This window comes from Corapipo altera, unplaced genomic scaffold, assembly GCF_003945725.1.
Source record: "Corapipo altera isolate COAL_440 unplaced genomic scaffold, ASM394572v1 44, whole genome shotgun sequence".
NCBI lineage: Eukaryota > Metazoa > Chordata > Aves > Passeriformes > Pipridae > Corapipo > Corapipo altera.
In genome coordinates this window covers 8,268,737-8,280,597 of record NW_020884880.1, presented here as the reverse complement: position 1 = coordinate 8,280,597, position 11,861 = coordinate 8,268,737, and the positions used below count along the sequence as shown (strand labels likewise).

The 11,861-nt window shown below is 36.4% G+C and overlaps 1 protein-coding gene across 1 annotated transcript; it reads left to right on the top strand.

Moving 5' to 3' along the window:
• Nucleotides 1–2,509: 2,509 nt before the first annotated feature.
• AGR3 (anterior gradient 3, protein disulphide isomerase family member) lies at nt 2,510–11,503 on the top strand. The gene is made up of 8 exons (XM_027639388.1): nt 2,510–2,547; nt 4,781–4,913; nt 7,024–7,087; nt 8,354–8,406; nt 9,057–9,133; nt 9,391–9,454; nt 10,457–10,540; nt 11,319–11,503. The coding sequence occupies exons 2-8, from the start codon at nt 4,808–4,810 to the stop codon at nt 11,366–11,368; spliced, it is 498 nt and encodes a 165-aa protein (XP_027495189.1). The 5' UTR covers nt 2,510–2,547; nt 4,781–4,807; the 3' UTR covers nt 11,369–11,503.
• Nucleotides 11,504–11,861: the final 358 nt, after the last annotated feature.

The window sequence follows — 11,861 nt, the reverse complement described above, 5'->3', positions numbered from 1 at the left end:
GACACTGGAGTAGTTTGTTCACTTGAGCAGTACCTGGAGCTTTCCTTTTAGGAAAGGGGGCTAGGGGGAAGTACATCTGTTGTGAATCAGCTTGTAATACCAGAAGCCCTATTTCCACAGTTGTGACTATTTTGAAAGACACAGTCAGAAACAAACCAACATGTCATATCTAGATTTCTCTAAATGACTTTGTTGAAATTATTCAGAAATTTTCTAATCAGGATTTTTGGCTGTCCATCAAAACTTGAGTCCAATAGACATTTGTAGGGTTTTTCCACTTATTCCTTTTTGGCAGTGAAAGCTAATGCTCAGCAGTCTAAGCTTGTAGTTCTCTGCTCTGGTACCATGTGCTGCTTGAATGCACCCTGAGGTCCAGACCCACTCCACACCAAATACCTGTGTTAGGAGTCAGAAGTACCTCTCATCCATGAAAATATGTGTTCTGTGAAGCTTTCTCCTACTGTTTAGTGTAAAAATTATTTGGGCATTTGTGGTGGTGCATCTCCAGGCCACACTACAATCTCCCTGTGTAATCTCCTAATTAATTTTGTATTGATTTACAGAGACAAACTGATCGTATAAAAGCCTTTTGCAGAGTTATCAACAGAGGTTGCAGGAATGACTCTGAATTACACCTGTCACAGGAGCTGTGATCTTATCCCTTGCTCACACATGAACTAAGGCAGAGTTGGACAGAGTAAGAACTTCATCAGCAATGTCATATATGCAGCACTCTGTAAATTAAAATTTAAAAGTCAGCTTCACTTTTCATAAATGGGCTATCCAATGTATGGATACGTACCTAAATCTGCTGCTGCATGACTCACATGAAAGCAGTAGTGTGTGATTTCAAGTGTCAGTCGTTCTGCAACATTTTTCTCTTTCTAAAAGTCTGTCCTCTTCACATACTTTATTGCTGTTTTGCTCTGCCCTATATTTAGCTAATTGTTACATTTCCTAATTTTGATCTGGATAGAAATGTATATACACAGTTAATCCATAATTACTTGTACATCCAAAATTAATCTTTTAGACTAGAGAAGAAAAATGCAAACACCTTCCACCCACATTCCCCTGGAGACTAAGTTGGCCAAGTTCAATGAGCAAGAGACACTAGTTTAATGAAGGAGTACGGAAGCATGTGCTCTACATTTCAGAGATTCAGTATTTGGCTCGTAACTGCTGCTGCACAGGTCGGCCTTTTGAGTGTCAGGCAGGACAGTTTTGGCTGGGATGGAGCTCTGGCTTCACACTCTGGTCATATATGGATGCTGAACACATGCAGAAGAAATTAAGGACAGGGAGCTGATAAGATCCCACTTAACAAGCAGTGACTGAATAGGTTTACTGAAGGCATCCAGCTTGGATTTATAAATTATTACAGTCATTCTCTTTCAGCATTAAATCTTGACAAGGTCTTTTTCACCAGAGCTCCCAATCATTCTGTGGCAAGACTGACAAAGGCTGAAATTGTGACCTTCAAATATACAGACAAATTGCTGATCATCCTGCCAAAGGGCACTCGCAGGTAGCTCAGCACTAAATTTAGGCTGATTGAATATCTACCCCTTTACTTCTTACAGTAAGAAACCTGTGCCGTGTAAAACACAATACCTCAGGGATGAATAACACAATACGTCAGGGATGAGAAACAATACACTTCAGTAATTTTGGAAAATTTCTGTGTTTCTAACTATAAGAAGTGTAACCATACAGTCCATATTAACAAATGCCTGGGAGATCAAGAACCAAAAGAGGATTGCTTCTGATTCCCTTGCAAAAGCCGTCCAAGGAGGAGGGAAAAGATGATCCAGCTCATTCTTTCCTTGTGCAAAAATGGTGAGTAAAGGACTTTTCCTGTATTTGTCAAGTTCAGTAAAATTATATCAAGCATCATATTCAAAGAATCAGACAGTTTTAAACTACAATTCCCAGGAGTAATAATCAGGATAATCAGGTACTTCGAACCATATTCTTTAAATAATTTTATTTCTGTCTCAAAAAAAAAAAGTTTGTTTTATTTGTTAATTACACTTCTCTACACAAAGTAACCCTTGTGTCTTCCTATTAGGCTCATACCTGTCTTCAAGCTTTAGTGAACCCTGCCATTCACTGGGAACAAAAGCACCTACAGTTCCCGCTTTCATTGGCAGTTTCTTTTTACACTGGATATAAGCCAGACTCAAACTGTTTGAGGGGGGAAGTAGCAGACACACATAAGCCACTATTTATTTCCAGTCCTCATAACAAGACACCTGATACAAGCAAGATGAAGAGAAATGCAAGGATTCAGTGTATAAGCATGGGAACTCACAAGGGTGAAAGTTGGAAGGATGGCAGAAAAGGAAGGGGGAGGGTGGAAACACACTAATTTGTTTTTCAGCTCAAAGGTTCTTCTCATTTTTTCCCAGGTGACTGCACTGTTGTTGTGACACAGAGACCTGGACAGCTCAGGTGTGCTTAAATCACAGTGTGCTTAAATCACACTGATTTTTAACTAACAGTTCCAGGAAGAGGACCTTCAATCAGGAGAATTGATCGCTGCTGGTGAGCAAATATTTCTCATTCTTAACTCTCCTTTAGTACAGCAATGAGGTTTGGTTCACAAATACCTTACAAAGTTAGTTATACAAAAAGACAGTTGATAGATGCATAGAGATTAGCTAGCAAATGTTTGTTCTGGCAGAGAGTTGAAGGTAATCTATATGGTGTTATCTGTCATTGTTTTCTCTAAATCAATTAATTAATGTTGTATCATGTTGTATCAAAAATTCAGATTAAATTTAAACTGTCTCCATCTACAGCTCGATACATTATCCTTCCAAAACCCTACTGATTTTCAATAGAATGATAATCAAATATTAAGCTTCAGATAAATATACCTATGATTTGAAGAGATCTACACTTTGATTTTTTTATGAATACATAATGAAAGAAAGAACTGAATTGCACATTCCATGTCTGCCTTAGAAAGACATTATCTGGTGTGATTTCAAGCCATATCTATTTGTATTTAAATATAATTTTAACATGTTAATAGAAATGATAATTTGATTGTCAACAGCTAATTAGTAAACTGATACTAAAGATAGTTGCTGATTTTCACACAGAGTTGCTACAAATACTCATTTTTCAAGACTATAGTAGTATGGTGTAATGACCTGCTTTAGCTGACTGAAGTTAGTGGTTTGCACAAACATGGGGAAAACTTGAATGGAATTTTTGTTGAGGACATATTCAAATATTCTCATCCCCCAGACTTAACCAAAAATTACAGTCTCTCCTTAGGAAACACTGGAAAACTTCTCATTTTCTCATTAAACATCAATAATCTCCAGTCATCACGTTACTGAGCATAATAAGTAAGCTCCAAAGGAGACTCCTTTCTAAAACTCAGTCAAGAGTAGCCAACAAGAATGATCCTAGGGGAGTGTGAAACAAAGAACAACTCTACAGTTGTGATGCCATGTGTGGGTAAAGGGAATCGTTTTGGGACAAGACTGAAGAGAAAAATATTATAATGAATATACTGATTATTTTAGAAACATAGGGAAATTTTTCAGAAATATAAGATTCTTACTACAAGATGATATTTTTTCCTAAATTTTTGCATATTTTAATACACAAATTTTTCTCCACATGAATAGAATGCTTTTCTCAGATTGAGATTGCCAGTTATTGGAAACTTTTTTTTTTAACTTGTTCACAAGAAATTTAACTGCTAACAATGATTCTGCAATGTTAAGAGATTCATTAAAGCATCACTTTTCTTGCTTTTCAGTCCTAAAAAACATGAAGCCTTTTCTTTTGCCAGTGCTCAGAGTCATAATTCTGCACTGAATATCATTCCTCCAAAAAATGGAGTCTCTACTGAGAACTGATAAGACTGGGTAGTATTCTGGGCTATATGCATTACATTTTTTAACTCAGTTGAAACCATCAAGTATCCACCTGAATATCACAGTTTTCATGCCTAAATATGATTGCACTGGACCGAAAGACCTATTAATTAAAAAAAAAAATTGGATTTTTAATGCCTTTCCTCAACTCTTCCTTCTGTTCTCTGACTTTTATCAAGGACAGATGTTACTGAATTTCTTGTAATGATCTTTGTCAGGAAGAGAATACTAAAGCAGCCAGGAGCATAGATGAATTGTTTTATTCAGACAGACTTCAGCTGAAAGTCAGTGTAAAAAAAAGCTGTGAAGAATAGGGAAATTTTTCAAGTTTTCATTGTGAGAAACTGCTGAAAATTTCTTTGATATTTATCTCACAGTCTTTAACGTCCTGGTTCACAGAGTGCAGACCTTTAAAAATTATGGTAATTTCGACATTTTGGATGGATTTGCCAATTTAAAATGTACTATAGTTGGAGGCAAATATTTGCCAGTTTTCCTATTTGATTAATGAGGATATCATGAGACATCTTTTGCCAAAAAAAAACCTAATATAAAAAAAAATCCCATGCTGTTATGTTTCACTGAAATTAAGAAACCTATAGCACTGTCTTGAAATTGTCATGATCCAGTGTTATAACATTTGCTAGTCCATAAAAATCAAATGAGAACAGTCCCCTGCAGCCTAATTCTGACAGCTGATAGCAGTGTTTCACTGTAAAATTAAGTACTTCCATTTTGCATTTTTCTCACAAAAGCAGGCGTTTCTAGAGCTAACCAAAGCTGTCTCTGAAGTATAGATTGTTAGAATGCCACTAACACATTGATTTACACTGTGGGAGGTGACAAATCCATGTGACTAAAGTTGTTGCTTTGTTTTCCAGTTTCCTTGCTGCATTGAAAGGGAAATAATGCTCCATTCAACATTGGCCTTATCCCTTCTGTTAATTGCAGTCACTTCCAACCTTGCAATGGCAATTAAAAAGGAAAAACGAGCACCTCAGACACTGTCAAGAGGTATTGTATATTTATTGTATGTAGTTACATCCTTACCTCACCATATGGGCCAGCAAATATTTTTCTTTCAAATGTACATTCACATTTACCAAGGTGCATTTCTCTAGTGTTAAGTGACACTCTGAGTAATGCATGTTTGTATTTTATGTCATTTCACTCCACCACTTTATTCTTAAGGTTATGACTGAGGGCCTCATATAAGCTGCATAATTTATGTAACTCACATTGACCCAGCAGAAGCAAATAACCCAAACTGAGTCTCTCAAATCAGGATGTATTTGTAGGACTATCAGTGAAAAAATATTCTTTCATGTGCCATTTGAAAGATATTTTATTATGGCAACTTAGCAACTGCTGAAACAGTTTCATAATTTCAGTTGCTATGGGACAATTTTTCTACAGACCCATTTTTCTACACAAAACCATTTGAACCATTGGTGTGGTTTTCTGTGTGACTTTTTTTTTCCGTTTAATTTTAATCAGATATCCACTGCAAAGCATGACTGTGAGTAATTCACTTCCTCTTGGTGCATAACTTTCAACCTGGTTGTTAAATAAAGACCCTGTTTCAAGTAATTTATGTCTGACCAATCCTTAGAAATACGAGTAGAAAAAAAGCTCAGCAAGCTCTTTCCCCCTTCTCCATATTCCATCTCCTTTTGGAACTATTAAGCACAAAATATCTCCATCTCCCTTCCTGACCTCTTCTACAAACTGCAAAGCTTGCAGATCCCACAGCTCACCTCTGAGGTTTCCCTATTCTAGCAAAGTTGCACTTGTCACAGAGGTTCCATCTGAGCCTAATTGCTCCAAGACCACTTGACAAAATCATGCAACACCTGGACTATCCAAAGAGAAATTTCAAATGACTTTTTGTAAGCAGTATCCTGGGGGAAAGTTTATAATCAACCCAGTATGTAGATTAGGATTTATTGTTCCCACTAAGCCTGAATGCACAGGAAGATAGCAAAAACTCTTACATTCTGGTGGTTTTGGAAAAAAAAGCAGTGACAGAAAGCAGGTGTTACTTTTCTAATTCTGATTTCAGGCCCTTCTGGATGCCTTGCACACTTTACAAGTAATTTTCACAGATCAAAGGGGAATACTTAAACCTGCTCGAAAATGACTCCTACTCCTCTGTGTAGATGCCTTCATTAGCAGCTGACTGCAGCCAGGGTTGGGAAGGCACTGGTCAGCATGCCAGAATCCCATCATCAGGCAGAAATATCTGTCTACTGAAAGAAGAGGTGATGCAGTAGAATCACAAGCAATTGTCCTGTGAGAAATCTAACAGCAAATCTGGGCTGGTTCAAGCACTGTCCAGACTGCACAGAAGAAACAGAGCTCTAACCTGGTCCAGATCCAGCAACTGTCTACAATTCCCATGAGGGCTGTCATGAATGGAGCCACACTGCCTAGGATACAGGGATCTACTACAGAGGGGCTGACACCTTTGGGAGCTGAAGGCGTAAAACCAACTGGACAATTTCCTTTTTGAGATCTGTGCTACGGATGAGCTATGAAGCTGATGATCTATTGGGATTTTGTTTTGGTGGAAACTTTTATTTAACAGCCATTCTTTTATTAAATTATTTAATTAAATTACATACTTGCAACTCCAGGGATTGAAGTTCATTACTTTGGAATGAAATTTATAACCCTAGACTGTTCTAATGACATTCATATTAAAGCTGATCTTATTCAAGCTGTCATATTTTATTTTTCTCTTTTTTATATGCCAGCTTCTCTTTAAGTCCCAGGGTCAACAGGAAATATGGAGCAGACAACAAAAAGATATAAAGGATTTGGGTGCTCATTTAGGGACTTCTGAGCATTTAGAAAGATAGCCAGCTAGTCTATCAAAGAACCTGAGCTGGATACACAACCAGCTGAGATTTTTTGGGGGGTTGGTTGTTTGGCTGGGGTTTTTTAATCTTTCAATGTACCTATCAGGAGATGTAGAATTAGTATATCCATAATGTCAGAGAACCTTTGACTAAAAAATCCAAATCTTATTTGTGTACAAGTGTTGATAAATATTAAAAAAAGAAAGGAATTTGTTATTAGTTACTTTCCTGGCCACCAGCTAATCCGCTTGTTATACTTCTAGGGTGGGGAGATGAAATTACCTGGGTACAAACTTATGAAGAAGGGCTTTATCAAGCAAAAAAAAGGTAAGAGATTAAAAAGTAGTATGAAGGCAAAGTTGTTACTCTGATATGCTGGAATATACTATAGTAAAACAGAACAAAGAAACACCGTGACAGCTGATCTGCAGACCACCCAGTTAAATAAAACAGACTGTGTCTATAAATAAAAGCCCTTGTAGGGACCTTATGACTCTGAAGTAACATTATGGGCTGACAATGTAATGCTGTCATTTCTTTGTCACAAGAGCAGTGTTGTCATTTTAATTAACAATGATAAATAGATACCATAATTTTTTCAATTACATCTGTTGTGTTTTAATATCATGTACCTTTGATTACTTCTTTGAAATCAGTTGCATTTGTTCTTGCATGGAGATATGCTGCCTCTGATGTTTTCCCCAACACTTTATTAGTTGGAATATGTCCATGATATACTCACAGTTTCTCACTGTCTTGGTAGAAATGGAAGTTCCAATCTGAATTTTCTCTGGAACTCTGCTGAAAATATATTTGAGAATTCATAACAACACCTATTCAAATATATTTTACAGTTCATTTTAAATCACAATAATGTAGCATCAGCTATTGCTAAATTAAAGGCAAATTATTTTTAAAATAAAAGAGGATTGATATCATGTATCACAGGTGAAAGTGGCTAGAAACTAACAACTCTTGACAGTGATAGCAGATCAAGGATTAGTAACTGATTTGCTGAACAGTAAATATAGTTTAAAAAAATACAGGAGAAAATGCAGAGAATTTTTTTTTTGACATTCAAAATATAAAATTTTGATACTTTACCACAATATTTACAGAAAAAAAATAATATACTGTATATCTGTTCAAGAAAACTTAAAGCACATGGGAAGTATTCGATGATAAACCAAATCTTATAAAAATTATTTTATTCCTGTTCATACAGATTATTTTAATTTTCTTAATCATGGAGAACTTCATACCCAAGCAACATTAAATAGCTCTTCAGTTTGATTATTTATTATCTGGGAATGAAATTATGGAGGAACTGTTGTTTCTTTCTTCTAGAATCTCTTACTATAGACAACCTATTTAGATGTAGAAACTCTATTTTTGTATTTCTCTTTTATGAAGTATTTATGCTCCCTTCCCTTGCTCAAAAATATCAGTAATACTTTACTGAATGTCTGTATGGTTTTACTGTGGGGTAACATGGGATTAAACACAACTTGCCTTTTTCAGTCTGCTAGTAAAATCATCCGTTTGCCTACTTGTCAAATCATCTAACTACATTTTTTATTCTTATTAATAAAGTAACAAGCCACTGATGGTAATTCATCATTTGGAAGACTGTCAATACTGCCAAGGTAATTTTGATTTTTTGTATGTTATAATGTTGTGAATATTTTTATAAGAAACTGAACCTATCCATATATTTTCCTTACACTTAGGAAAATTATCTAAAGAAACAGGCAAATGAAAATGTATCTGAAAATTGAAGAATTTATTACTGTTATTTACAAAAACTCCACTATGAAACTACCCAATAAAGAACATGAAAAATACTCAGCGCTGCTGTACTGCTATCCCAAATGCAGCACTCATCAGTTTAAATTAAGAGGCACAGATTTGCTACTGACTCATTAAACAGTTTTAATATTGTTTGGGTCTCCTGAACTGGTAACTAAAGAAGGAGGCGAGGATAGGGCTGCTGAAATTGATCTAACAAGAATTTTCTGAGAATAATGCACTTTTGTCAAGCCAAGACATGGTATCCATTGAGATGACAGGCTTCATAAATAACAGAAGAGAGCTTCCATTTTCACAGCTGGGAGGTTGTACTGCCATAGGTCAAAAAACCCCCAAAAGCAGTCATGGAGCCCTTAAGTGTCTCCTCAGGAATGTGAATCAGCAGAGTCAGGAACAATGTGGCCAGTCTCTGGCCAATATGGTGTCCAAACGCAGACAGAAAGGCAGAGTTTGAGATGGACTTCAAAGTTTATCCTGTCTTTTCTAGCGTTGAAGAAAGCTTTTGCAGAAAATGAAGAAATACAGGAAATGGCCCAAAATAACTTTGTTATGCTGAATCTCATGGTATGAAGGGTTTGGGGCGATTTAACTGATATCTTTTTATGGTCTGTGTTTTCTCTTTCTTAGTCTTGCTTTTTCATGTCATTTTAGCTAATATCTCTGGCATTTTAGTTATATAAGTAGAGGCATTTGTGCATGTGTATTTGCATACAAGTAATACCTATCCAGTTTTTTCCTCTGGTACAAGGTTATTCGCAGGTGGTACTACTCAGTAAAATATACAGAAGTATTTTAATAACTAGCTTTCATTTTTCTGCCAGCATGAAACCACAGATAAAAACCTGTCACCTGATGGACAATACGTGCCTCGAATCATGTTTGTAGGTATGTACAATATTTATGTATCTTCAAGGATGTGATATCTGAATTATGCCAGTGTTCTCCTTTGGGGACATCAGAATCATTAATTTTGCAAGAGGTAAACAGATCGTTGCCTCTGTTGCATACTTTGACCCTTGTAAACTTCCTTAAATTAGAGATGTGTTCTGGAGGGTACCTAATTTTGACCTGGGGACAAGATGCTTAAAAATCTATTAACATCTGGGCTTTTGCTCTTCGTGCTTCTCGCTAGTGCTGTTACAAGACAAAGTTCACTGAAAAAGTCGAATATCTGACTGAATGTAGATGTCTATAGTGTGGATATTACCACAGAATAAATCAATAGTCAGTGGCATCTAAGGAACGATTTATCCCATTGTAAAGTAGACTTCTGGAATGGATCAAATTAATTATGCCCCAGAGTGCCTGTTCATTTTCACTGATTGAACAGGAAGCCTAGAGTGACTAGCTCTTTGGTGGCAGCCAAAGTTCAGTGAGATGAAGCCCACACTCAGACAGAGAGCAGTGCAGTTACAGGAGTCAGTTAATTACCAAAAATTTTGGAAGGGAAACTGGAAGAAGATATGTCCACAATAACCTGTTCCCATGCTGAGAACATTAAGAATCGTGAGATTTTGGTTCTGAAGTCTCTAGGTAGCTCATGCTAATATTGTTTTAGGAATGCATGACCCTCACTGTGTATGCATCCAGCCAAATTAGCTTCTCCTGATGTAAACCCAGAACTTGTAAAACAGGATATTTTCCTTTAAATATGGATGAAATGCATGTGTAACCTAGCACTTAAAAATAGCTACATAATATAAAAATAAGTACAAGCTTTTGTTCAGGATTTCTCCAAGTAAAGAGCAGTTGGCTGGAACAGAGTGTAACGGCCTCGTAATTGCCTCGTTGATGATATCAGAAACAGGGCTGACAAAGCAGAGCCACACAGTCACCCACAGCTGTTGTGGGAATGGAAGGCAGTGATTAATACAATTACTTTTTCAGACCCATCTCTCACAGTACGAGCTGATATCACAGGAAGATACTCCAACCGGCTTTACACGTATGAACCACAAGACATACCATTCTGTGAGTGCCCCCTTTGTTGAGTTTGCATTTCACATTGTAAGCAGCCGGATACCCCATCCCAGTCATTTGTGCGTGAGAATCCATTAGGATCTCAAAGTAAAGAATAAATACTGTGGGTGAGCATTTGCAATAAATTATAATGGTCTAACCTGTTCAAGCAAAACAATCACACCTATTGTCCCATTGAATTTACTGGGGCTACTGAGGCAAGAAAAATCGAAAGATCGTGGGTGAGAACTTTCAGGATCAAGATCTGAGCAGTTTGCTGAAGAACAGTGAAAGTTATACTTATGCAAGTCATACTTGGACGTTCAAAAGTATCCAACTGCACAATATAAATAGCCAGTGGTGGGAGGGAATCAGTAAAGAAATGCTGGTGCTTACCTCGGTATCACCTAACACACATATTTCAGAAAGGAATGTGATTTTTCAGGTTCAACCAGTCCTCACTCTATACCATCTATCTGACACCAGTGCGATATCTCACCACAAATATGCACATCACATCTGATTACCAGGCTTGCTCTTGAGAAATGAGGGAGTTGAAAGGGGCCTTGTCAAATCCCTTTAAGTTAAACATTCTAATTCATTAAACTTTTTACCTTCTGCTTTAGGAACAATGCCAGAATTTTCACAACAGAAAGCTCTAAAATATAATGTGTGACCATGAATTAATTTCAATGTGAACAATTTACTAAATCAAAGTAGGAAGGGGGGGTTTAATTGTACAAATGCACTTTTAATATATTTTTACAGTTCTTATTTATTTTTCTTTCAGTAATAGAGAACATGAAGAAAGCACTACACCTCATTCAGACTGAACTGTGACCAACAACAGTGAAATTACCACAACCTCTACGAGGTGAAGCTGCACCTCTGTCTCTACTAGAATTTTGAACTCTTACCAAGCAGTTTGGTATATCAGATTTCTTAAGAACAATTTGGAGAACAAATACAGAAAGACTATCAAACTCATTTGCAAAACAAGAAGATAAATATATTAAACACTTTGAAATTAGTTATCTGAATAACTGAAAGTGATGGTTTAAGGTGCGGCAACTTTGATCTGTATTTTATCAATCCAACTCTGACCCTATTAAGTCAGCTATGACTTCTGACTAGGAATTATAAACAATCTTTTGGATCTCTATTTGCAATTTATTACATAAGTGAATAGCTGCATGTTGACTCTCCATTTTAATTTTTATTGCAAGAAGTTTGTTAGTTGTTAGTGTACCTCTGCTTTATACATTTATTTCTTGTTAAAAGAAAATAAACTTTGGTGTCAAATCAGACAAGAAAGCTCTTCTGATAGATTTTG

Coding starts and splice junctions, on each gene's coding strand:
- AGR3 (XM_027639388.1), top strand. CDS start 4,808: ATGCTCCATTCAACATTGGCCTTATCCCTTCTGTTAATTGCAGTCACT. Junction 9,134..9,390: donor TTGTTATGCTGAATCTCATG/GTATGAAGGGTT, acceptor TTTTTCTGCCAG/CATGAAACCACAGATAAAAA. Junction 10,541..11,318: donor ACCACAAGACATACCATTCT/GTGAGTGCCCCC, acceptor TTTTTCTTTCAG/TAATAGAGAACATGAAGAAA.